Source organism: Lepidochelys olivacea, assembly GCF_965140295.1.
Source record: "Lepidochelys olivacea isolate rLepOli2 genome assembly, chromosome: 11".
NCBI classification, from domain to species: domain Eukaryota; kingdom Metazoa; phylum Chordata; order Testudines; family Cheloniidae; genus Lepidochelys; species Lepidochelys olivacea.
Window position 1 is genome coordinate 79762470 of NC_140421.1, and position 26049 is coordinate 79788518.

General features: G+C 49.4%; 3 protein-coding genes across 5 annotated transcripts in view; 1 reads left to right on the forward strand and 2 right to left on the reverse strand.

The window, feature by feature from the left end:
- Nucleotides 1-350, reverse strand: part of POFUT2 (protein O-fucosyltransferase 2) — a 28343-nt gene extending 27993 nt beyond the window's left edge. Inside the window, exon 1 of the mRNA XM_084643485.1 lies at nt 22-350. Coding sequence (XP_084499611.1) covers nt 22-176 — 155 coding nt within the window. The 5' untranslated portion in view covers nt 177-350. The remainder of the gene's footprint in view (nt 1-21) is intronic.
- Nucleotides 351-6686: 6336 nt separating this feature from the next.
- On the reverse strand, nt 6687-23298 carry YBEY (ybeY metalloendoribonuclease). 2 transcript variants are annotated; one of them, XM_084643486.1, is made up of 5 exons: nt 23179-23298; nt 19682-19917; nt 14499-14630; nt 9517-9585; nt 6687-6972 (listed from the first exon to the last, which is right to left on the reverse strand). In XM_084643486.1, the coding sequence occupies exons 2-5, from the start codon at nt 19889-19891 to the stop codon at nt 6886-6888; spliced, it is 498 nt and encodes a 165-aa protein (XP_084499612.1). In that variant the 5' UTR covers nt 19892-19917; nt 23179-23298; the 3' UTR covers nt 6687-6885. The 2 variants fall into 2 exon arrangements, with proteins under 2 accessions (XP_084499612.1, XP_084499613.1); XM_084643487.1 differs by lacking the exon at nt 23179-23298 and adding an exon at nt 20300-20438.
- Nucleotides 14598-26049, forward strand: part of MCM3AP (minichromosome maintenance complex component 3 associated protein) — a 102485-nt gene continuing 91033 nt past the window's right edge. The window contains exon 1 of one of the 2 annotated variants that reach the window (XM_084643482.1): nt 14598-14665. The gene's annotated coding sequence lies outside the window, so the exon portion shown is untranslated. Of the gene's footprint in view, nt 14666-23264; nt 23326-26049 lie in introns of those variants that run through there. The other variant, XM_084643481.1, reaches the window with a different exon arrangement.

Here is a 26049-nt window from a genome sequence, read left to right on the forward strand (position 1 = left end):
CGCGCCCCACACGCTCCTCACCGGCGGCGGGCGGCGGCGGCGGCGGCGGCGGGGAGCGAGGCGGCGCCGTGCCCGGCCCGGAAGGCGGCGGGGGGCGGCTGGGCGGCCCGCGGGGGGCAGAGCGCGGCGGCCAGGCCCAGCAGGAGCAGGAGGCGGTCGGGGCGCCCAGCCGCCATCTCCGGGCCGAGATCCGCGGCTCGCTCGGAGGGGCGGGCTCCGGGCTCCGGGCCCCGCGGGGAGCTGGCCGGGCCGGGGCCGCTTGCCCGGCGCTGAGCGGCCCCCGCCCCCTGCCCTTCCGCCGGGGAGACCGGGGCCTGCCCCCCTCGCTGGGCCTGCCCGGAGTACCGGGGGCGGGGGCGGGTTCTGCTCCCTAGGGAAGAGCCCCGGAGGCCGCGGGGCGCTTGGGGGCGCGATGGGCGGGGGCGGCGGGTCCTGTTTGCCGCCCCCCGGCAGGGCTCCAGCCCCCCAAAGCACCTGCCCGCGGCGCCTGGTCCCTTGTGGTTAAAACGGCCCGGTCCCCGCCGCCCCGGGGCAAGGGGATCAGCCCCCGGGGAGCCTTCCTGTCCAGCCTTCGCCGCCAGGCCGGGCCGGGCCGGGCCGGGGTAATAAAAGGGAGCAGGTTTGCTGGCCCCGGCCTACACCATAGGCCTGGAAAGGACAGCGGCGGGCAAGTATTATGTAGAATGCTGGGTACTGCGGGACCTGGCTCCTTGGAGGGGCTATACGGAGAATGCCAACCAGGGCCCACACTCCCCAAACCGGTGGTATATTAAGAAGGGCCCTACGGGGTCAGACCAAGCCTCCATCTAGCCCAGTATCCTGTCTTCTGCCAGGGCCAGGTGCCCCAGAGGGAATGAACAGAACAGGGAATCCTCAAGTGATCCGTCCCCTGTCGCCCATTCCCGGCTTCTGGCAGACAGAGGCTAGGGACACCATCCCTGCCCATCCTGGCTAATAGGACCTATCCTCCATGAATGCATCTAGTTCTTTTTTGAACCCTATTATGGTCTTGGCTTTCATAACATCCTCTGGCAAGGAGTTCCACAGGTTGACTGTGTGTTGTGTGAAGAAATACTTCCTTTTGTGTTTTTAAAGTACGTTTCTCATAATTAGATTCACCAAGCCAGTTACAAAACAGATTTTCCAATAAGTTACTGGTTACCAAGAAGCCAAAATATGGTTCCCTTCAAGCAATCCAGCCTTTGGCCCCCACCCAGACAGCCAAGTCTATATAGTGAAGGTTACTTAAAATCTACTCACCATATATAAAGTTTTACCAGCCCCAAGAGATCAAACACATTACCAACTAGAGCAATGAATATTTCCGAACTTACCCCAAAACACACTTATAGTCAATTCTTATTAACTAAATCTAAGATTTATTTTAAAAGAAAAGAAAGTTACTATGGCAAGAGTTCCATACCTCTCTGGGGGAGGGAACTCCAGTTATTAGGAAGAGACAGGTAATAGTTATGGGGGATTCGATCATTAGAAAGAGGTCGCTGGGTTTGTGATGACCAGGCGAACTGCATGGTGACTTGCCTGCCTGGTGCGAAGGTTGCGGATCTCTCGAGACATCTAGACAGACTTATGTGTAGTGCTGGGGAGGAATGGGTGGTCGTGGTACATGTAGGTACCAGTGACATAGGGAAGGATAGGAGAGAGGTCCTAGTGGCCAAATTTGGGCTGTTAGGTAAGAGATTGAAGTCCAGGACCTCCATGGTCTCATTCTCTGAAATGCTTCCAGTTCCACGCACAGGGCCAGCTAGACAGGCAGAACCACAGGGTCTCAATGCGTGGATGAGACAATGATGTAGGCAGGAGGGGTTTAGATTTATTAGGAACTGGGGAAACTTTTGGGAAAGGAGGAGCCTATACAGGAAGGATGGGCTCCACCTAAACCAAAATGGAACCAGATTGCTGGCGCTTAACACTAAAAAGGTCGTAGAGCAGTTTTTAAACTAAGGGCTGAGGGAAAGCCAATAGGTGCAGAGGAGCACGTGGTTCGGACAGAGACATCCCTTAGGGGAGGATCTATTAATGGAGATTCTCTATATCCTTATAAATCGGACAGAATGGAAGATAATAAAATACGGGTATGATAGATGAGAAACAGTCAAATGAAAAAGAGTCCCATTCAATTACATGATGTAATGTCAGACACCTACAAAGAGACAGATTTTCAAGTGCTTATACACAAATGCTAGAAGTCTAAATAATGTGGCTGAACTAGAGTGCCTCATATTAAATGAGGATATTGATATAATAGACATCACAGAAACTTGGTGGAATGAGGATAATCAATAGCACATAGTAACACCAGGGCACAGAATATATCTGAAGGACAGAACACGTCATGCACTATATGTGAAAGAAAGCGTAGAATCAAATGAAGTAAAAATCTTAAATGAACCAAACTGTATCATAGAATCTCTATGGATAGTGATTCCATGCTCGAATAATAATATAGTAGTAGGGGTATACTACTGACCACCTGACCAGGATGGTGATAGTGACGGTGAAATGCTCAGGGAGATTACAGAGGCTATAAAAATACAAAATTCAATAATAATGGGGGATTTCAACTTCCCCATATTGACTGGGTGCATGTCACCTCAGGACGGGATGCAGAGACAAAGTTTCTTGGCACCTTAAATAACTACTTCTTGGAGCAGCTAGTCCTGTAACCCACAAAAGGAGAGGCAATTCTTGATTTAGTCCAGTGGTTCTCAAACTTTTGTACTGGTGACCCCTTTCACATAGCAAGCCCCTGAGTGTGACCCCCCCTTATAAATTAAAAGCACTTTTTAATATATTTAACACCATTATAAATGCTGGAAGCAAACTGGGGTTTGGGGTGGAGGCTGATAGCTCACGACCCCCCATGTAATCACCTCACAACCCCTTGAGGGGTCCCAACCCCAGAGAACCCCAGATTTAGTCCTAAGTGGAGCACAGGATCTGGTCCAAGAGGTAAATATAGCTGGACCACTTGGTAATAGTGACCATAATATAATTAAATTTAACATCCCTGTGGCAGGGAAAACTCCACAGCAGCCCAGCATGATAGCATTTAATTTCAGAAAGGGGGACTACACAAAAATGAGGAAGTTAGCTAAACAGAAATTAAAAGGTACAGTACCAAAAGTGAAATCCTTGCAAGCTGCATGGAAACTTTTAGAGAGACCATAATAGAGACACTTTAAAAAGACACCATAATAGAGGCTCAACTTAAATGTTTACCCCAAATTAACAAACGTTTTAAGAGAACAAAATATGTGCCACCGTGGCTAAACAACAAAGTAAAAGACAAAGGCAAAAAGGCATCCTTTAAAAAGTGGAAGTTAAATCCTAGTGAGGAAAATAGAAAGGAGCAGAAACTCTGTTAAATGAAGTGTAAAAATATAGTTAGGAAGGCCAAAAAACAATTTGAAGAAAAGCTAGCCAAAGACTCAAAAAGTAATAGCAAAAAATTTTTTTAAATACATCAGAAGCAGAAAGCCTACTAAACAACCAGTGGGGCCCCTGGACGATGGAGATGCTGAAGGACAATAAGGCCATTGTGGAAAAAACTAAATGAATTATTTCCCTCGGTCTTCACTGCTAAGGATGTGAGGGAGATTCCCAAACCTGAGCCATTCTTTTTAGGGGACAAATCTGAGGAACTGTCCCAGATTGAGGTGTCATTAGAGGAGGTTTTGGAACAAATTGATAAACAGTAATAAGTCACCAGGACCAGATGGTATTCACCCAAGAGTTCTGAAGGAACTCAAATGTGGAATTGCAAACCAACTATGTGTAGTTTGTAACCTATTATTTAAATCAGCTTCTGTACCAAGTGACTGGAGGATAGCTAATGTGACGCCCTTTTAAAAAAGGGCTCCAGAGGTGACCCTGGCAATTACAGGCCGGTAAGCCTGACTTCAGTACCAGGCAAACTGGTTGAAACTATAGTAAAGAACAAAATTGTCAGACAAATAGATTAACATAATTAGTTGGGGAAGAGTCAACAGTGTTTTTGTAAAGGGAAGACATGCCTCACCAATCTACTAGAATTCTTTGAGAGGGTCAACAAGCATATGGACAAGGGGGATCTAGTAGATATAGTGTACTTAGATTTTCAGAAAGCCTTTGACAAAGTCCCTCACCAAAGGTTCTTACGCAACGTAAGCTGCCACTGGATAAGAGGGAAGGTGCTCTCATGGACTGGTAACTGGTTGAAAGATAGGAAACAAAGGGCAGGTATACACTTTTCTTACCTCCTGTATAAAGAGGAAAAGACAACTGATTGTGAAATACTGTTAATTCAGATGAATTCAATACTGATGAAGTAGGATAAATAAAAAGCCTAAAAAAACTATTTGGAAAGGCACTGATTCTGCAAGATGTTCTATGCACAAGGACTCTTGTGCCTATTGAAATCTACACGGGCACTGAGTTTTGCCCAGGTGGAACAACTTGCAGTTTGGCCTGAGAGTCTCTCTCCATGGATCAGAAACAGCATTAGTAGCTTTCTAATGAAGTGTGTTTGAACATGGTTCTTGCTGTAAGGAAGTTAACAATACAAAGGTTAGTGTAGACTGCTCCTTAGATGCTGATCCTGCCAGTTGCTCATGTACATGCAGACTGCAGTGCCTGCACAGAGCTCTCTGTAAGCTCTTTAGGGCAGGGTCCATGCCATCTGTGTTTCTCCAGCCCCTAGCACAGTAGGAGCCCAATCCTGAATGAGGCTTCCACATGCTTACCCCAGAATAAACAACAGCACTAGAAGAAATTTTAGTTTCCTCGGGGGGAAGGGGGTGTGTGGAATATTTTTGAAGCTACAGCCTACAGAGAGCAACTGTTTTTCAGTGCCCAACAGTAAAGGAAGGTCACTTCAAGTGGCTTTTATTTTAGAAATGTACACTGACAGTTTTCAGGGCTACCCGAGCTGGCTGGGGTGAATCACTACCTCACAGCAGGAGAGAGCCCTGTCTGTGGTCCAGCAGAGGAAACTCTCCCCAACCACTGTTGACGGGCAACATAGCTGCTCCAGGCTCCCCGAGCTCTCCTCTTCCCCTCTGGATAGAAAATTTACACACCCTGCTGTGTTACACCTATCTTCTGGACACCTGCAATGCTCCCCAATCCCTTACCTCCATGGACATAGTGTACCCCAGTTCACCACTTTTATCTCAGTTCAACATTCTCCTTAGCACAAGGCACTCTGTTAAAACTTTAATTTCGTGTCTGTGTTTAAGATTAAGATTCAAAATAAAGGCAAGTAAGAGGATTTGGAAACATAAGGTTACCGGAAAAAAAAAAAAACCTTTAAGATGCAAACTAGAGCCTGTACTTAATAAGTTACTGTCCAGGCCAATAAAGTATTTATCACCCAATGGTTAATCCTTCTCATGCTTGTCCAGCCCAGAAAGCTGAGGTCTACTGTTCATGAGAGACACATCCCTGCTGACAGAGCATTCCCTCCTGTAATAGATAGCCACTTGGGCCATTTCTTCTGCTCTGATACAGTCATGGACTAAGGGACAATAGCCTAAGAGGCCCCCTCTTCTCAGAGCTCTCCTGGGGTTCATTTTTCCTTGAGTATGCTCAAGGTTGCATCTTCCCCAGACACTAAATGTAGGCTGGCTCTAGGGATGCTCAGTGTTCTTATGTTGATTGTGTCAGCTCAGGTGATTGGTTTCACTCCAAACAGATTTGGAACATAATATTCTGTACGTTCCATAGCTCTCAAACTTTTACCCGTACAAACATCTCACAATAACAATGACAATCAGCTAGTTCTTAGCTTCAGCAGAGATTACACACAACCCCCTTCAGGGTACAATCAAGACAATGGTTGGACACAGATGTAACAGTCCCCTCATGGCATGCTTAAGCATGTGTGTTACGTACACCATATTTTTTTAAACATTTCCCATTGTGTGTAAGACAGTTATATTATTCTAAACAGGGTCCAGATGGGCAACACATTATTCCATAGGAGGGTCCATGAGTACACTTTGAAAGTGTCCAGAGCTAAGATTTGATACATGCAGATAGAGACACATTCCCAGGTGCAAGTTAGTAGGAGAAATTTTATAACTGTGAAAAATAAATATTCAAAAGGAGTGGATGAACAGTACTACAGTACTACTTCCCCCAAAATTAGGACCAGACGGTGACACCTTAGTCCTGTTAACGAGGACATTATTTCATAAATAGTCCTATTGAAGGCCGTGGGACTACTTACAGATACAGATGCTAGGTGCTTTTTACTTTGAATAAGATAAGATTTTGGCCCTAACTGAGTTAACACACTTACCTGAGATCAAGAAGAAAAATTTTTTGTGGCGCTCTACAGCAACTCATGCATGAAATGATTTAAATCACTGCTACTTTTATATGGATACACTAACCTCAAAGGAAGACTCTCTGGGTAGCATCTTTCTCATCTTAAGTCTTTTTCAAAGCCAACTTCAGATATTGGACACAGGACTATATTTGAACAATTTAATTAATTGAAACTCTGATTCCACTTTTCTACCCTCTTTCCCACTAAAGATAGGACAGCAGTATAAAGGAGTAAGTCACTGTAGTTTTCAACTGCTTCTATGGGTCTCCAGTAGATACTTCAACATACGTTTGTATTGTTTGATATTGGAATCTATTACTGGTTACAAGTTACATATACAACTGCACTCTGCTTGAGAGAAACTGTTTGGCTGAATTTTATTACACACTACAATGCAAGATATTCTGTTGACACTATATGAAGTTAACATAGATGCCTGTTAAGTATTAACAGTGATTCATTTAAGTTAGTTGTATCCATGCTACTTGGTTTCTTCTCAGTAGAATGAGGATTTATTTTTCTGGGTCCTCTTTCTTTTTCTTGTGACGTGATCAGAAATGGTTTTTAGTCAGTGGCTGGAGGTTTGCACCAGTGATTCCATTTAGCTCCTCAAGAATTTGTTTTTCCTTCTGATACATCTATAAGGGTGGGGAAAAAACTCAATAAGAATGCTCATTTTCCCTTCATGTACATTCTTTATAATTTTAAGCAATAGACTTTAAAATGCTGTTCTAATCCACAAAATAAACGATGTAAAAATGGCAACTTCTTACTCAACAGATCTGGCCGTGTGTGAATTCAAAGTCATAACAGACGAGTTATGGACAAAAGTAACCGCTGAGCCAATACAGTTAAGATGAAGTCAGCGGGATTCTCTTCATGCAACTGAGTTGCACAGGTGTCACGTTGGACAATTTCACCAGCAGCAAATAAGTACTGTGATGACCAAGTGAGAAGAAAAGAGCCCAATCTGAGTCTGCAGAGCTGGCAGTCAGGAAACCATGTCTTTGCCGGACATCCACCCACACATTTGATACAGAATCAGTGAGACATCATAAATCCAGAACCCACTATACCGTATTTACAGTCACATTTCTGACCAGAACTGCACTTTACAAGAATGGGCACTAAAACTGCATCATGCCTTTCCTTTTAAATACTTGCTTACATGAGAAATGTTACCTATGAACTCAATAAGACATCGCACATGAGCACACAGAGATTCACATGGATAAGCATTTACAGGACTGGGCTCTTACACAGACCCTTTCATGCAAGGATTTCAAAGCACTTTTAGTGCTCAGTCCTTCCAGATACACAGTACCCTTGTGAGATGCTGACTGTCCTTAGTTCCCACTGATTGCAGTCACATTTACCTATGGTTCATTAAGAAAACTGGTGATATGCCTGCAGGCATGCAACTTCTGCCTATGATCTTGTCATCTCTCACAAACTAAGCTAGGTTGAGCCTGGTCAGTCATCTTATTTGAAACCAAAGGAAATCCAGGCAATGGTGGCTATTTCTGCTGCAAGAGACGATTCTTCCCTCTGAGTAAGTATCCAACTAATCCCCCAAACTGGAGTTAGGGCATTGGGCTGTTGGAGGTCCCAATTTCAAAAAAGATGGAAAAAGCAGGCCCTGATTAGATGGGTTATTAAACAGCTCATAAGGCTTTTTCCACAAGAAAAAGGTGTTAATCCTGATGTTCTGGCAAGATTCCAATGTGATTTATTACACCTGCTTATGGGAGGTACTATACATATTCCAGTTAACAGAACAGGAAACCTGGCATACCTCGTGTGGCAAGGCACCTTTGTCTCACCAGCCCCAGCACTTCTCCTTTTGGCGAGAGGGGCATGGGGTAAATCAACCCATCTGCCACACTGGGGGCAGTCTTAGTCTTCCCCCTTCTGTGTTCCTTCGGCCGTATTTTCTGGGTAGGCCTCAGGGAGGTCTAAGGGGTGTTCCTCCAACAAACAGAAGGAACTATTTCATTAGACACTAATACAAAGGGAGATACTTTCCCCCATCTCCTTGTTGGGGTGGGGTATCATCCTGTGGTTTGCCCTGGGGAATCAGTCCTTCCCTGGCAGGTGCTCAGGCTTGTCTTTTCTGTATGGGAAGGAGCACAGTCTCTGCTCCTGGAGATGCTCATTTCCTTGCTGTCACTAGCTTAGTAACTGCCTGCCAGCATGTGTCCTCCTGCTTTCTCTCAACAGGGGAGTGGCTTTAAAAGGTTTCAGGCAGCCCTTAATTGGATTCAGGTGTTCCTAAATGACCTGAGGTAACTCCTTCTCAGCTGATAGGGCAGAGGACCTTTAACATTCTAGAGCTTACATATCTGCCTTCCCACACCCTCTTGCAGCCATCTGGCCTGACTTTCATAGAATATCAGGGTTGGAAGGGACCTCAGGCGGTCATCTAGTCCAACCCCCTGCTCAAAGCAGGCCCAGTCCCCAGTTTTTGCCCCAGATCCCTAAATGGCCCCCTCAAGGATTGAACTCACAACCTTGGGTTTAGCAGGCCAATGCTCAAACCACTGAGCTATCCCTCCCCCCACTAACTTTGTCATACTAGGTTCTGTTCTCTATTCTAAGTAGTCTTCTGTGTGAACTTGCACAAATAGTTAAAACTCTTTGTCTGTTTTTACATCTGTAAAATTAGGATAACACTTTTGAGATGCTCTGATGGACGGCTAAACATAATTGCACAGCATTATTTCCTAAAATTCCCACTACAGTGTCAATTAGATATTTTTTTAAACCACTTCTTTTTCTAAAGTATTGTAGCCTTGCAGTGTTATATGGCTGCTGTGCAGATTCCTGCCCCATAGAGGCACAGTTGTGTCTCCACAGTTAAAGTTGAAAGTGTCCATACTAAGCCCTGTTTTTGAACCCACTACCCTTTTAAACACAGATGTAGTTCTTGAGGATTCTCTAAGATGAAAGGCACTATTAGAACTTTGCATTGTTACTTTCATGGTTTGAATGTATGTATGAATGACTGGTTGCAAAGTGCCCCTGAGAGCATCAGGATTAGAAGGTTATACTACAATATGTGTGAAGAGTCAGGAAAATGTCTCTGCATTTACAATAAGGTTTTGAATTTGATGTACCATCACTAGTGTACTTCGGGCATTCTTAATACATCTATCTCAGCTTAGGTAAGGACATCCTTTTACCTGCTCCCACTCCGCTTCTGTGTTGTGCCGGTATCCCAGCAAATGGCACAGCCCATGAGCTGCAGTCACCTGTCCAAGGAAACAAAAATGGTTTTAGTATTTTACAGATCTCTAAACATTTATTCATGTGTGCATCACTGTAGTATGTAGGTGCGGTCTTGCAATAGTTAGCACAGTTCTTCACAAAGAAAGTGACAATAATAAAGTTAAGGAGTACTTGTGGCACTTTTAACTACTTTTACTAGACAGTACATGAAGATCAATAGTCTAATGCACATGGTCCTTGCATACCTTGGACTGAGATGGGAAGAGGGGGCAAGAGCAGAAAAACAGCAAGAATAACTAACTTTAATCGTATGAATATAGTCTAGCTTTCTCACATGTTGTCAGCTGTATATATTCTATTGCTTTTGGGAAACCTTCAGAGGAAAACCAGTTAATACTCCAAAAAGTACAAGAACAGGTAATATCTAAAGTCACCAACCAAAAGAAAACAGAAATTCCAGAGGAAAGTGTTTGTAATAATAGCCTCCTCTGACAAGTCAGCCACAAGTTTATCTTCAACCTCTTGTCCCCAAAAAGGACATTTTCAAATGGTAAAATATCTTTATCTATGGTCATGTCCAAGAAAATACATCTGCTGCTAATCAAAATAACCCGATGGGTCACTGGGAACACAACCCCATCTCCTGCTCTAATCTTCAAAAGTTATCAGTCTCAGCAACTCCACTAATTTCAAATGGAACTATGCCCCTTATGGCACCAGTGGATCTGTGGTAATTTTCAGAGGCACTGAATAATACAGCTCCCACTCACCTCGATTAGAACTGTGGGCACTCAGAACCTTGGGGACAAGGGAGGGAATTGTTCTAGGACTTCAGTAAATCAAATTTAGGTTCCCTGGTAGGAGCTGCATGAAGGTACATAAGAATAGGTTTCAATGAAGAAGCATTCTTGCCTTCAGCATCCCTTTCCTCTTTGGGGCAAAGCTCACCCTTTTTCTCTCCCCAAAACAGAGATGAAACAGTAAATAAAAAACAATTTTGAAGAGATCAGAAAGTTTAAGGCTTATGTCTACACTATAGAGTTTTGTTGGCAAAAGTAATGCTGTTTTAATTAAACCGCTATTTCATGTCCACACTATGCTCCTTGTGTTGGCAGAGTGCATCCACATTAGCAGCTCTTGCATAGACAGAGAGCTGTGCATTGTGGGTAGCTATCCCACTATGCAACTGACCACAGGGTTCTTTGGGAAGGGTTTGCAATTCCTCATGGGGCAGGTACAGCGTCACATGATGCAGGTTTCTCAATCCCATCGTTCTGTGGGCACCCTCTGAGATTGCCAGCAGCTTTTCAACTGAAGTGTGTGAGGGAAACAGAGTGTGTGTGTTGGGGGAGAGTGAGTGTGCCGGCTTGCTGTCTCTAAGTTCAGGCAGCCGCCAGAAGCAACCAAGGCGGGGGGCGGGGGCGGGGGGGCGAGAGAGGGAGGGAGGGAGGGACACCCACACCCCCACCCACCCCTGCCTGTCTCTGTGTTCATAGTGTGGAAGAGAACAGCATTCCATGTTAATGATTTGCTCTTTGCTGTCTTTGCTGCCTGAGCTGAGTGGCATAGAATATTAGGTTTGGAAGAGACCTCAGGAGATCATCTAGATCAACCCCCTGCTCATGGCAGGACCAACACCAACTAAATCATCCCAGTCAGGGCTTTTTCAGCCGGGCCTTAAAAACCTCTAAGGATGGAGATTCCACCACCTCCCTAGGTAACCCATTTCAGTGCTTCACCACCCTCTTAGTGAAATAGTATTCCCCAATATCCAACCTAGACCTCCCGCACTGCAACTTGAGACCATTGCTCCTTGTTCTGTCACCTGCCACCTCTGAGAACAGCCGAGCTCCATCCTCTTTGGAACCCCCCTTCAGGTAATTGAAGGCTGCAATCAAATCCCCCCCTCACTCTTCTCTTCTGCAGACTAAACAATCCCAGTTCCCTCAGCCTCTCCTCATAAGTCATGTGTTCCAGTCCCCTAATCATTTTTGTTGCCCTCCGCCGGATGTTTTCCAATTTTTCCACATCCTTCTTGTAGTGTGGGGACCAAAACTGGACACAATACTCCAGATGAAGCCTCACCAGTGCCGAATAGAGGTGAATGATCACGTCCCTTGATCTGCTAGCAATGCCCCTACTAATACAGCCCAAAATGCCATTAGCTTTCTTGGCAACAAGGGCACACTGTCAACTCATATCCAGCTTCTCATCCACTGTAACCCCTAGGTCTTTTTCTGCAGAACTGCTGCTTGGCCAGTCGGTCCCCAGCCTGTAGTAGGGCATGGGATTCTTCCGTCTTAAGTGCAGGACTCTGCACTTGTCCTTGTGGAACCTCATCAGATTTCTTTTGGCCTAATTCTCCAATTTGTCTAGGTCTCTCTGGACCCTATCCCTACCCTCCATCGTATCTACCTCTCCCCCCAGCTTAGTGTCATCTGCCAAGTTGCTGAGGGTGCAATCCATCCCATCATCCAGGTCATTATTAAAGATGTTGAACAAAACTGGAACTTCCCAGAGCTTTGAAAAGGGCTAGAGGCACATGCCTGTGTATCAGCAATGCAGGGTAGCAGAGTTCAAAACAGTGAGCAGAGTGGTCACGGTAGGCATTGTGAGATACTGGGAGAGGCTAGTTATGGCAATTTAATGAGTGGCAGTGGCAGGGCACGTGACGTGCTGGCCACTGCTTCCCACAGATTCCACTGGCGGGAACGGCAAACCGCGGCCACTGGGAGCTGCAGATGGTCAACATAAACAAATTGTCTTGTGACCCGCCAGAGGATTACCCTGACGGGCTGCAGGTTGCCCACCACCGGTCTACACTGATACTTTGTCGCTTTAAGTTTGCCGCAAAAAACTTTATGCCTCTCATTGAGGTGGTTTTATTTTGTCGCTAAAAAGGGGCAGCTTTGTCATCAAAAATGGCATTGCAGTATGTACACCTCCACTGTTTTGCCTCTAAAAGCTGCCTTTTGCTGACAAAACTCTGCAGTGTAGACAAGGCCTTAGACCGCAAGACCAACATGGGGACCTGCAGCAGGGACTGAAAGCCATGACACTCTATGTTTAAAAGAAAAGGAGGACTTGTGGCATCTTAGAGACTAACAAATTTATTTGAGCATAAGCTTTCGTGAGCTACAGCTCACTTCATCGGATTTCCATGCATCTGATAAAGTGAGCTGTAGCTCACGAAAGCTTATGCTCAAATAAATTTATTAGTCTCTAAGGTGCCACATGTACTCCTTTTCTTTTTGTGAATACAGACTAACACGGTTGCTACTCTGAAACTTATGTTTAAAAGGTGGATCAAACTTATTTTTAAAAGTATCTTGCTAAGTCCCTGAATTCCATATCCATGATTTTATTGCCAGAAGTTACCATTAAGATCACCTAGTCTGACCTGTATAATAGGCTATAGAATTTCACCCAATAATTCCCAAACCAAGTCCATAAGTTTTTGGTTGAGGTACAGCATCTCTTTAAACACAACTCTAAATCAAGACTGAATGTCAAGTGATGCACTATATCTAATGTTAAGTTGCTGTAAGCCAAATATGCACCTTTTTTCCAGCTGGCATTTCTCTAGTTTCAGCTTCCAGTCGCTGGATCTTGTTATGCTTTTGTCCATTAGATTATAGAGCTCTCTACTAACAAAATTTCTCTTCACTTTGTTAAGATAAACGGATTGAGCTCCTTGAGTCCATCTCTATAAGGCAGGTTTTCTGATCTTTAATCATTCTTGTGGCTCTTTTCTCAGTCTTCTCCAATTTACCAACATCTTCCTTGAATTGTGAACACCAGAACTGGACAGAATGTTCCAGCAGCGATTGCACAAGTACCAAATAGACAGGTAAAATAACTTCTTGACTCCTACTCGAGATACCTTTATTTATGTGTCCAAGGATTACATTAGTCCTTTTTGCCAGTGGCACACTGGGAGCTCATGTTCAGATGATTATCCACTCAAACCCCCTATCTTTTTCAGAGTCACTGCTTCCCAAGATAGAGTCCTCCACTGCATAAGTGTAACCTACATTCTTTGTTCCTTGATATATATATTTACGTTTAGCTTTATACAACACATATTGTTTGTCTGTGCCCAGTTTGCCAAGTGATCCAGACCAGACTAAGAGGTCAAGTCACCTCTGAGCCCATCTTATTCCACAGCTAATATCTAGAGATGCTTAGCTCCCATTACTTTCCTAGTTTTTCAGAGTTATGTTTTCTTGTTCTATTGTATTTAAAAATAACCCTTATATGGACAAAGAGAACCACATTAAGTAAAGCAGAACCTCTGCTGTTGATGGAAGTTACTTTAATTCAGCTCAGACAGAGAAGCAACCGCTCCTAGGTAAGTTATGGCAGCTGCGTTGCTTCTGCTCCTTCGTGTGAGCAGTTTCTGCTGTTAGACAGTTGATGAGACCTGCTTGCTGCTTAGCCTCTACAGTGAATCTATAGAGTATAGCTCCTAAACTGTCTTAATTCCCCACAACTACCCCTCACTGCAGATTAATTCCCAGCCCTCAAGGTAGCCGAGGTGACATTCTCCTGATTTTATTCATCACTTGTAAGTTTTCTTGACTTAAGTTCAACTGATCCTTTGGTTATTCACAAAAGTATTATTCTACCACTCAGTCTTTCCTCCAAAGTTGTAACAGCACTGAACACAGTTACCAGAGACATCCTAGCCACATTTAAGAAAAGACTGCAATTGGAAATGTGTTTTAGCATGACTTCATGCTTACATGGAGAACATAAATTTAAATTCCTTTACATTATAGGTTTGGGATTCAGAATATTTTTCTGTAGATGAATCTTTGCAATGTCCATAAACTGGCAAAAAATCCCCCCCAACAGTGAATATTAGTATTGTTTCAGCCGTGGTTCCTAAATCGAGTCTGTGAGGAGAAATCTGTATTAGTAAGCAAACACTTACTGTAAGAATGCTGTAGTAATCCTCCCCATTTTCTTGGCACTGCTGATAGATATACTCTACTCCTAGGAAAACATCACCAAGATTGTATTCGTCTCGAAGACTCGGCCGAGGCAGCTCACCTGCTTTCAGATTCTGAAATACAGAAGCCCTTCCAAAAGTTAACATAGGTGAGAATCTGGTTATACAGAGTACTTTTCATCCTCAAGGCTTCCCAAAGTTGTTACAAAGTAATGAGCTAGGCACTGATACAGCAATGGTGGTTCATGCAAATGGAACCTTAGACACTAAAGGCTTTTTACTGACAGAGGAAATTAGCTAGGGGCTCTTTAACTTCCATTAGGACAGTAACTGGAAAATGACAGAAAGGGACTTGGATTTGACTGTATGATCCAAAGGATGAATCACTAGCTGTGAAAGATTTGCTATGTGCAGTGTCAGGCAACATGTATAGGTCCAGCACCTAGTGTAAAATTTACACATGTCCTGGACTTGCTTAGGGTAGGCTGACACAGCCCGTGGCACCAAGCCTCCTAGCCCAGGTTGACAGACTTGGACTAGTGGGACTTGCAATAGCACGCTAATAAAATAGCGGTGTTACTCCCGGGGGAATTCTGCACCAAAAAATTAAAAATTCTGCACACAATATTTCAAAATTCTGCATATTTTATGTGTCAAACATAAGAACGGCCATACTGGGTCAGACCAAAGGTCCATCTAGCCCAGTATCTTGTCTTCCAATAGTGGCCAATGCCAGGTGCCCCAGAGGAAATGAACAGAACAGGTAATCATCAAGTGATCCATTCCCAGCTTCTGGCAAACAGAGGCTAGGGACACCATCCCTGCCCATCCTGGCTAATAGCCATTGATGGACCTATCCTCCATGAATTTATCTAGCTCTTTTTTGAATCTTGTTAGCATCTTGGCCTTCACAACATCCTCTGGCAAGTAGTTACACAGGTTGACTGTGTGTGGTGTAAAGAAATACTTCCTTTTGTTTTAAACCTGCTGCCTATTAATTTAATTGGTGACCCCTAGTTCTTGTGTTATGAGGAGTAAATAACACTTCCTTATTTACTTCCTCTACACCAGTCATGATTTTATAGATCTCTATCATATCCCCCTTAGTTGTCTCTTTTCCAAGCTGAAAAGTCCCAGTTTTATTAATCTCTCCCCATATGAAAGCCGTTCCATACCCCTAATCATTTTTGTTGCCCTTTTCTGAACCTTTTCCAATTCCAATATATCTTTTTTGAGATGGGGTGACCATATCTGCACACAGTATTCAAGATGTGGGTGTACCATGGATTTATATAGAAGCAATATGATATTTTCTGTCTTATTATCTATCCCTTTCTTAATGATGCCCAACATTCTGTTCACTATTTTGACTGCCGCTGCACATTGAGTGGATGTTTTCAGAGAACTATCCACAATGACTCCAAGATCTCTTTCTTGAGTGGTAACAGCAAATTTAGACCCCATCATTTTATATGTATAGTTGGGATTATGCTTTCCAATGTACATTATTTTGCATTTATCAACATTGAATTCCATCTGGCATTTTGTTGCCCAATCACCTAGTTTTGAGAGATCCTTTGTAGCTCTTTGAAGTCTGCTTTATACTTAACTATCTTTAGTCATTTTGTATCATCTGCAAATTTTGCCACCTCACTGTTTACCCCTTTTTCCAGTTCACTTATGAATATGTTGAATAGGACTGGGCCCAGTACTGACTCTGGGGGACACCACTATTTACCTCTCTCCATTCTGAAAACTGACCATTTATTCCTGCCCTTTGTTTCCTTTCTTTTAACCAGTTACCAATCCATGAGAGCACCTTCCCTCTTATCCCGTAGCAGCTTACTTTGCTTAAGAGCCTTTGGTGAGGGATCTTGTCAAAGGCTTTCTGAAAATCTAAATACACTATATCCACTGGATCTCCTTATTCCACATGCTTGTTGACCCCCTCAGAGAATTTTAGCAGATTGGTGAGGCATGTTTTCCCTTTACTAAAACCATGTTGACTCTTCCTCAAATTATGTTCATCTATATGTCTGAAAACATTGTTCTTTATTACAGTTTCAACCAGTTTGCCTGGTACTGAAGTCAGGCTTACAGGCCTCTGAGGCCTGTAATTGCAGGGATCACCTCTGGAGACCTTTTTAAAAATTGGCGTCACATTAGTTATCCTCCAGTCATCTGGTTCAGAAGCTGATTTAAATGATAGGTTACAGATGACAGTTAGTAGTTCTGCAATTTCACATTTGAGTTCCTTTAGAACTCTTGGGTGAATACCATCTGCTCCTGGTGACTTATTACTGTTTAGTTTATCAATTTGTTCCAAAACCTCCTCTAATGACACCTCAATCTGGGACAGTTCCTCAGATCTGTCACCTAAAAAGAATGGCTCAGGTTTTGGAATCTCTCTTACTTCCTCAACCGCAGCCACACTGGTTGTTTAGCAGGCCTCCTGCTTTTGATATACTTAAAATTTTTTTTGCTATTACTTTCTGAGTCTTTGGCTGGCTGTACTTCAAATTCTTTGTTGGCTTTCCTAATTATATTTTTACACTTCATTTGCCAGAGTTTCTGCTCCTTTCTATTTTCCTCACTAGAATTTAACTTCCACTTTTTAAAGGATGCCTTTTTGCCTCTCACTGCTTCTTTTACTTTGTTGCTTAGCCACGGTGGCTCTTTTTTGGTTCTCTTACTATGTTTTTTAATTTGGGGTATACATTTAAGTTGAGCCTCTATTCTGGTGTCTTTAAGTTTCTGTGCAGTTTGCAGGGATTTTACTTTTGGTGCTGGACCTTTCAATTTTTGTTTAACCAACCTCCTCATTTCTGTGTGGGTCCCGTCACCTCACTAGCTCCTGAGCCCATGCTTCAGTCTGTCCCCACCGCTAGCCATTCTGAAGCCCCGCCTGTGACCCCAGCCATCCTGTGTGCCCCACTCTGTCCTAACCTGGATCTACAGGCAGTGTGTTGTGATGAACTCTACTCCTGGGTTTCAGAGTAGCAGCCGTGTTAGTCTGTCTTCGCAAAAAGAAAAGGAGTACTTGTGGCGCCTTAGAGACTAACCCATTTATTTGCGCATGAGCTTTCGTGAGCTACAGCTCACTTCATCGGATGCATACCGTGGAAACTGCAGAAGACATTATATACACAGAGACCATGAAACAATACCTCCTCCCACCCCACTCTCCTGCTGGTAATAGCTTATCTAAAGTGATCATCAAGTTGGGCCATTTCCAGCACAAATCCAAGTTTTCTCACCCTCCGCCCCCCCCTCCCCCAACTCACTCTCCTGCTGGTAATAGCCCATCCAAAGTGACCACTCTCTTTAAAATGTGCATGATAATCAAGATGGGCCATTTCCAGCACAAATCCAGGTTTTCTCACCCCCCCACCCCCCTCCAAAAACCACACACACAAACTCACTCTCCTGCTGGTAATAGCTTATCCAAAGTGACCACTCTCCTCACAATGTGTATGAAAATCAAGGTGGGCCATTTCCAGCACAAACCCAGGTTTTCTCACCCCTCCCCCACCTGCTTTTTTTAAAAAAAAAAACACACACACAAAAACTCACTCTCCTGCTGGTAATAGCCTATCCAAAGCGACCACTCTCCCTACAATGTGCATGATAATCAAGGTGGGCCATTTCCAGCACAAATCCAGGTTGTGAGAAAACCTGTATTTGTGCTGGAAATGGCCCACCTTGATTTTCATAGACATTGCGAGGAGAGTGGTCACTCTGGATAAGCTATTACCAGCAGGAGAGTGAGTTTGTGTGTGTGGTTTTTGGAGGGGGGTGGGGGGGGGGGTGAGAAAACCTGGATTTGTGCTGGAAATGGTCCACCTTGATTATCATACACATTTTAAAGAGAGTGGTCACTTTGGATGGGCTATTACCAGCAGGAGAGTGAGTTTGTGTGTGGGGGGCTGGAGGGTGAGAAAACCTGGATTTGTGCTGGAAATGGCCCAACTTGATGATCACTTTAGATAAGCTATTACCAGCAGGAGAGTGGGGTGGGAGGAGGTATTGTTTCATGGTCTCTGTGTATATAATGTCTTCTGCAGTTTCCACGGTATGCATCCGATGAAGTGAGCTGTAGCTCACGAAAGCTCATGCTCAAATAAATTGGTTAGTGTCTAAGGTGCCACAAGTACTCTTTTTCTTTTTGCGAAGACAGACTAACACGGCTGTTACTCTGAAACTTAGCTAATTATTGTTTACCTAGGAAATATTTTGGCCACTCCTATGAACCTAGGCGAGCAATTATACTGTTCTCATGTCAGCAGAAATCAAATGGGATCCCAAAGTGTTTAAACATGTACATTTGATGGAAAAGTTATATTTCCAATGCCTTCTCTTCCTATACCTCGTACCTGATGGTAGCCGAATGTGTGAGCCTGTACATTTTTTCTTTTAAATCTTGACTGCCTTCCTTCCATAAGAGAGCAACAGAAAGACATTTAGATATTATCAACAAGTTACCTAATTTAAATAATCAAACTCCCTACTGGTTACTTTGAAGATTTAAACAACACTGACCAAAAAAAGGGAAAAAAGCAGGAACATAAGAATGGCCCTACTGGGTCAGACCAATGGTCCATCTGACACAGCATCCTGTCTGCCAAAAGTGGCCAGTGCCAAGTGCTTCAGAGGGAGTAAACAGAACAGGTACTCATTAAGTGAACCATCCCGTTGTCCACTCTCAGCTTCCCAGCAGTGGCACGTTAACTGCTGCCAGCTGCCTTGTGGTAGTAGAATTCCTGAAATGCTGGGGAACAGGCCCTATACGTATGTATAACTTTACTCATGGCTCTGTTTTCATGCATTTATGGTGCCATGCAAGGAAGAACATATAAAACAGCTAATGAGGATTGCTGAAGATGTTCTCAAAGACAATACCCTCTGAGAGCCCTGAAACAGGTCCCAAATCACCATCAAGTTCCACAAAATGTCTGGGATCCCCTGAAGCACCACTATGTCCTAGTGTATCATCACAGAGAGCCACTGCAATGAAATAGGATATCAAATTACTTTAGGATTTATTTAATAAGGGTTACGGTGTTTTCTCTAATGGCTTGCAAAGAAGTCAGTTGTGTCTGGCAGACCAAGAAAGTCGCTGTGGAAAGCAGAAGAAAGGAAAAAAAAAACCAAAAAAACAATTTTACCTCATGAAAAGGGAAGGAAAGCACATCGGTGGGGACATTTTGTTGCCTATAGGTGCTATTGAGAAGTTGAATGTTTCTGTTACTAACGCAGATAATGCCCAGGTCGAACTGCTGCACGTGCAAAATCTTCTGAAGGATTTCTATTCTTCTGCGAAGTGGGATTCGCCTGAGGGGGATGACTTTCTGCAGATTTCGAATGACTAAACTCATCTCATTAGAAACTATTCAAGGGGGCCCTGCAAATTAATTTTAAAAAATGAATATTAGGCAGTGGTAGAAACTAATAATCCAGTAGCAGCTATGAGACACTATTGTTGCTTTAGAATCTGGGAAAGTGTAGACAAAGATATGGTGGAGGGTAAAACAGATAATTTTAGAAGCCAGCTGCTTTGATTTAGACCAAAAAAACAGCCTATATAGCCTATTGTCAATCCTCTGAACCATCCAATCCCCTTACCATTTCAAATCTAGAACAAATCAGTCCTATCAATAGCCAGCCTGCGTCTGTTCCATTGCCTGCATTAGATAAGTTAAAGCTAGCAGGCAGAGTCACCGCAGGTTGGCAATCTCAGCAAATATGCTGGCGCATATGCCTGGAGGCTGAAACAACCCTCTCACCTTAGAGGTGGGCCCTTCAGGCCGGGCTTGACCTGCATAACCTGTGCAGGGTTACACGGCTCTCACCCACGGGGCCCCCAGGTCCGCGGGACAGAGCGAGGCCTCCTGTGGGGCGCTGTGTGTGGGGTGCTGTCTGGGGGGGCACTGTCTGTGGGGTGCTGTCTGGGGGGGCGCTGTCTAGGAGTGTGTGTGGGGCACACTGTCTGGGGGGGCGCGCTGTCTGGGGGGGCAATGTCTGGGGGGTGCGGTCTGGGATTGTCTGTGGGGGCGCGCTGTCTGTGGGGGCGCGCTGTCTGGGATTGTCTGGGGGGCACGCTGTCTGTGGGGGCGCGCTGTCTGGGGGGGCATGCTGTCTGGGGGGCACACTGTCTGTGGGGGCGCGCTGTCTGGGGGGCGCTGTCTGGGATTGTCTGGGGGGCGCGCTGTCGGGAGGGGCAGTGTCTGGGGGGCGCGCTGTCTAGAGGGGGTGTGTCGGGGGGCGCTGGCCGGGGGGGCAGTGTCTGGGGGGCGCGCTGTCTAGAGGGGGTGTGATGGGGGGCGCTCGCCGGGGGGCACGGTCTGGGGGGGCAGTGTCTGGGGGGCAGGGTCTAGAGGGGGTGTGTCGGGGGGCGCTGGCTGGGGGGGGCAGTGTCTGGGGGGGCGCTGTCTAGAGGGGGTGTGTGGGGGGGCGCTGGCCGGGGGGGCAGTGTCTGGGGGGTGCTGTCTAGAGGGGGTGTGTCGGGGGGCGCTGGCCGGGGGGGCAGTGTCTGGGGGGCGCGCTGTCTAGAGGGGGTGTGTCGGGGGGCGCTGGCCGGGGGGGGCGCTGTCTGGGGGGCGCTGTCTAGAGGGGGTGTGTCGGGGGGCGCTGGCCGGGGGGGCAGTGTCTGGGGGGCGCTGTCTAGAGGGGGTGTGTCGGGGGGCGCTGGCCGGGGTGGGCGCTGTCTGGAGGGGGTGTGTCGGGGAGCGCTGGCCGGGGGGGCAGTGTCTGGGGGGCGCTGTCTAGAGGGAGTGTGTCGGGGGGGTCAGTGTCTGGGGGGTGCGCTGTCGGGGGGGGCACTGACTGTGGGGCGCTGTCTGGGATTGTCTGGGGGGCGCTCTGTCTAGAGAGGGTGTGTCGGGGGGTGCTGGCCGGGGGGCAGTGTCTGGGGGGGCAGTGTCTGGGGGGCGCGCTGTCTAGAGGGGGTGTGTCTGTGGGGCGCTGTCTGGGGGGCGCTGTCTGGGGGGGCGCTGTCTAGAGGGGGTGTGTCGGGGGGCGCTGGCCGAGGGGGCAGTGTCTGGGGGGGCGCTGTCTAGAGGGTGTGTGTGGGGGGGCGCTGGCCGGGGGGGCAGTGTCTGGGGGGCGCTGTCTAGAGGGGGTGTGTCGGGGGGGCAGTGTCTGGGGGGTGCGCTGTCGGGGGGGGCACTGTCTGTGAGGCGCTGTCTGGGATTGTCTGGGGGGCGCTCTGTCTAGAGGGGGTGTGTCGGGGGGCGCTGGCCGGGGGGGCAGTGTCTGGGGGGGCAGTGTCTGGGGGGCACGCTGTCTAGAGGGGGTGTGTCGGGGGGCGCTGGCCGGGGGGGGCAGTGTCTGGGGGGCGCGCTGTCTGGGGGGCGCTGTCTAGAGGGGGTGTGTCGGGGGGCGCTGGCCGGGGGGGGGCGCTGTCTAGAGGGGGTGTGTCGGGGGGCGCTGGCCAGGGGGCAGTGTCTGGGGGGGCAGTGTCTGGGGGGCGCGCTGTCTAGAGGGGGTGTGTCTGTGGGGTGCTGTCTGGGGGGCGCGCTGTCTGGGGGGGCGCTGTCTAGAGGGGGTGTGTCGGGGGGCGCTGGCCGGGGGGGGCGCTGTCTAGAGGGGGTGTGTCGGGGGGCGCTGGCCGGGGGGGCAGTGTCTGGGGGGGCAGTGTCTGGGGGGCACGCTGTCTAGAGGGGGTGTGTCGGGGGGCGCTGGCCGGGGGGGGCAGTGTCTGGGGGGCGTGCTGTCTGGGGGGCGCTGTCTAGAGGGGGTGTGTCGGGGGGCGCTGGCCGGGGGGGGGGCGCTGTCTAGAGGGGGTGTGTCGGGGGGCGCTGGCCAGGGGGCAGTGTCTGGGGGGGCAGTGTCTGGGGGGGCGCGCTGTCTAGAGGGGGTGTGTCTGGGGGGTGCTGTCTGGGGGGCGCGCTGTCTGGGGGGGCGCTGTCTAGAGGGGGTGTGTCGGGGGGCGCTGGCCGGGGGGGGCGCTGTCTAGAGGGGGTGTGTCGGGGGGCGCTGGCCGGGGGGCAGTGTCTGGGGGGGCAGTGTCTGGGGGGCGCGCTGTCTAGAGGGGGTGTGTCGGGGGGCGCTGTCGGGGGGGGCAGTGTCTGGGGGGCGCTGTCTAGAGAGGGTGTGTCGGGGGGCGCTGTCGGGGGAGGCACTGTCTGGGGGGCGCTGGCCGGGGGGGCGCTGTCGGGGGGGGCGCTGGCCGGGGGGGCATGGTCTGGGGGGGCACGGTCTGGGGGGAGCAGTGTCGGGGGGGCGCTGTCGGGGGGAGCAGTGTCGGGGGCGCGCTGTCGGGGGGGGCAGTGTCTTGGGGGCGCTGTCGGGGGGAGCAGTGTCGGGGGGGCCGCGCTGTCGGGGGGGGCAGTGTCTTGGGGGCGCTGTCGGGGGGGCGCTGTCGGGGGGGGCAGTGTCTTGGGGGCGCTGTCGGGGGGGCGCTGGCCGGGGGGGCGCTGTCTGGGGGGCGCTGGCCGGGGGGGGGGCGCTGTCGGGGGGGGCAGTGTCTTGGGGGCGCTGTCGCGGGGAGCGAGGCGGGGCCGCCCCGCGCTCTGGGACGCTCCGCGGGGTGCGGGGGGGTCCCGGGGGGGTCGCAGACACCCGCCCGGGGCCGCCCCTTCGCCGCCCGCTCCCTGCACGGCGCGGCCCCGGGCCGGGAAAAGAGGCGCCAAACCCCGCCCCCCCCCCCGCCGCTCGCGCTCACCGGGCCGGGCCGGAACCGAGCGGCACGAACCGGAAACGGGCGCGTCCCGGCCCCGCCCGGCTGGTGCGCACGCGCGGAGGAGACGTCCGGTTTCCGCCCCCCCCCGCACGGCGATGGCGGCGGCGGCTCTGCCGGTGACCCCCTCTGGTGAGATGGGGGCGGGGGGGGAGCGGCCCGGCGACCCCCTCAGCGCCCGACCCGGCCCCCCGCCACCCCCGTTCCCCGGCCCCCCATTCCCCGGCCCCCCGCCTCTGGGCACCGCCCCCTGCCCCCCATTCCTCTGCCCCCCGCCTCTGGGCACCGCCCCCTGCCCCCCATTCCCCGGCCCCCCGCCTCTGGGCACCGCCCCCTGCCCCCCATTCCCCGGCCCCCCGCCTCTGGGCACCGCCCCCTGCCCCCCATTCCCCGGCCCCCCGCCTCTGGGCACCGCCCCCTGCCCCCCATTCCCCGGCCCCCCGCCTCTGGGCACCGCCCCCTGCCCCCCATTCCCCGGCCCCCCGCCTCTGGGCACCGCCCCCTGCCCCCCATTCCCCGGCCCCCCGCCTCTGGGCACCGCCCCCTGCCCCCCATTCCCCGGCCCCCCGCCTCTGGGCACCGCCCCCTGCCCCCCATTCCTCTGCTCCCCGCCTCTGGGCACCGCCCCCTGCCCCCCATTCCCCGGCCCCCCGCCTCTGGGCACCGCCCCCTGCCCCCCATTCCCCGGCCCCCCGCCTCTGGGCACCGCCCCCTGCCCCCCATTCCCCGGCCCCCCGCCTCTGGGCACCGCCCCCTGCCCCCCATTCCTCTGCTCCCCGCCTCTGGGCACCGCCCCCTGCCCCCCATTCCCCGGCCCCCCGCCTCTAGGCACCGCCCCCTGCCCCCCATTCCCCGGCCCCCCGCCTCTGGGCACCGCCCCCTGCCCCCCATTCCCCGGCCCCCCGCCTCTGGGCACCGCCCCCTGCCCCCCATTCCCCGGCCCCCCGCCTCTGGGCACCGCCCCCTGCCCCCCATTCCCCGGCCCCCCGCCTCTGGGCACCGCCCCCTGCCCCCCATTCCTCTGCCCCCCGCCTCTGGGCACCGCCCCCTGCCCCCCATTCCCCGGCCCCCCGCCTCTGGGCACCGCCCCCTGCCCCCCATTCCCCGGCCCCCCGCCTCTGGGCACCGCCCCCTGCCCCCCATTCCTCTGCCCCCCACCTCTGGGCACCGCCCCCTGCCCCCCATTCCTCTGCCCCCCGCCTCTGGGCACCTCCAGTCTCTGTTCCTTATCCCCTGGCCCCCCGCCTGTGGGCACCGCCCGGCCCCCCCCTTCCTTGGCCCCCCGCCTGTGGGCACCGCCGCGGCCCCCCCCTTCCAATGCCACCTGCCTGGGCACTGACCCACCTGTCCACAGCCCTTGTCTATGGGCATCACCCCTCCCGTGCCCTCATTCCCCGGCTCCTGCCCACTGCCCCCATTTCCCTGTCTGCAGGCACAGCCCCCTCTCCATTCCCTTGCCCGGGCACCGACCCCCCCAAACCCTGTCCCCGTGGCCCCTGCCCACCAACCCCGGCCCCCATTCCCCTGCCCAGGCCTTGTCCCTGGGCACTGCCCCTGCCCCCCACCCCTGCCCCCCAGACTCCTTTCCTCCGTGTCCAAGCGCAGTCCCTGTTCCCCTGCCCTGAGTTGCCTGTGCCACAGTCTGGGTCTGGAGCCTCTCGTATGGCTACGTGTGAATTATTGCTATTCTTTGTTCTCTTTACACCTGCTGTCTCTGAATAGGCAGTTCCCATTGAGCTGGGGCGTGGGGGGCAGCGCTGAAATGAAAATGCAGCTTAGGCTGCGTGGGCAGAGGACTACAGATGCAGCTTTGCAGTTTGAATTTATGGCTTCTGTAGTAGGTTCAATCCGGATGCCAGGAACTTATGGAAAATGATTTTAAGCCCCCAAATTCAGGTTTGTCCACACTACTAGGTCTGGCTCTGTCCCTTATGGAAAGATGAGTTTCAGAGCTAGGGTATTAGTTCTGGCCCAGCTGTAGCCTGGTTGCTCCTTGGAGGGAGTAGCTACGGTATATTATTCTGGGAAATAGCGTTTTGCTCGGACTTCCTTCCTTTTTCTTGTGCAGCAGTCTCTTAAAAGTAGTGCAAAGGAAATGGTTCAAAAAGTAGTTAATCTGTTCAGTATCAGTAAGTGCAATAAAATTAAGTGTAAGATTTTTCAGGGAAGGGGTAGTACCTAAAGATAACACTATATATATATTTTAAGGCAGATAGTCACAAAGCTTTTACAGCCCAAAGTGAAAACAAAAAATCCTTTGAGTCAGCACTGATGAAAACAAATTAAGGCCTGATCATGCGTCTGGATATGTATGGATCTGCCCACTGAGAACCTCCTCATGGGTAAAAGTGCCTGCAAAGATGTAAGTGCAGGATCAGGGCCTTAATTATACCATAATGGTCACATGTATAGTAGATAAATTCCACCTTATGGTTTAAGAAGGCTGAGGTATTTAGAAAAGTAATTGGAAAACGAGCAAAATAAACAGAATTGTTCAGGTATATCAGAAATAGGAATCCTGTAAAGAAATCGGTGGTGCAACTAGACTACCAGGGAATAAAGGGAACAATTAAAGATGAAAACGACATTGCAGAGAAGCTAAATAATTTCAGTCTTCATCACAAAGAATGTTAGGGACATATCTATCCTGACCTACTCTCTTCAGGTAATAAAGAATGAAGCCTTGTCAGAGACTGAGCTGTCAAAAGAAGAGGTGCTGAAACAAACTGATTAAATAGCATCAAGTCATCAGGACTGGATGGTACATCCATGAGTTCTGAAGGAAGTTAAGAATGAAGTGACTGAGTTGCTAACAAAACTATGCAATCTATTATCACATTCCGCTACTGTGTCACA

What these genes read in the sequence shown, in the direction of transcription:
- YBEY (XM_084643486.1), bottom strand. Translation starts at nt 19,891, where the DNA reads ATGAGTTTAGTCATTCGAAATCTGCAGAAAGTCATCCCCCTCAGGCGA. An exon ending in TTTCCTTCCCTTTTCATGAG is followed by an intron (nt 14,631 to 19,681) that starts GTAAAATTGTTT and finishes TCTGTATTTCAG; the next exon opens with AATCTGAAAGCAGGTGAGCT. An exon ending in CAGAAGCGGAGTGGGAGCAG is followed by an intron (nt 6,973 to 9,516) that starts GTAAAAGGATGT and finishes CCACCCTTATAG; the next exon opens with ATGTATCAGAAGGAAAAACA.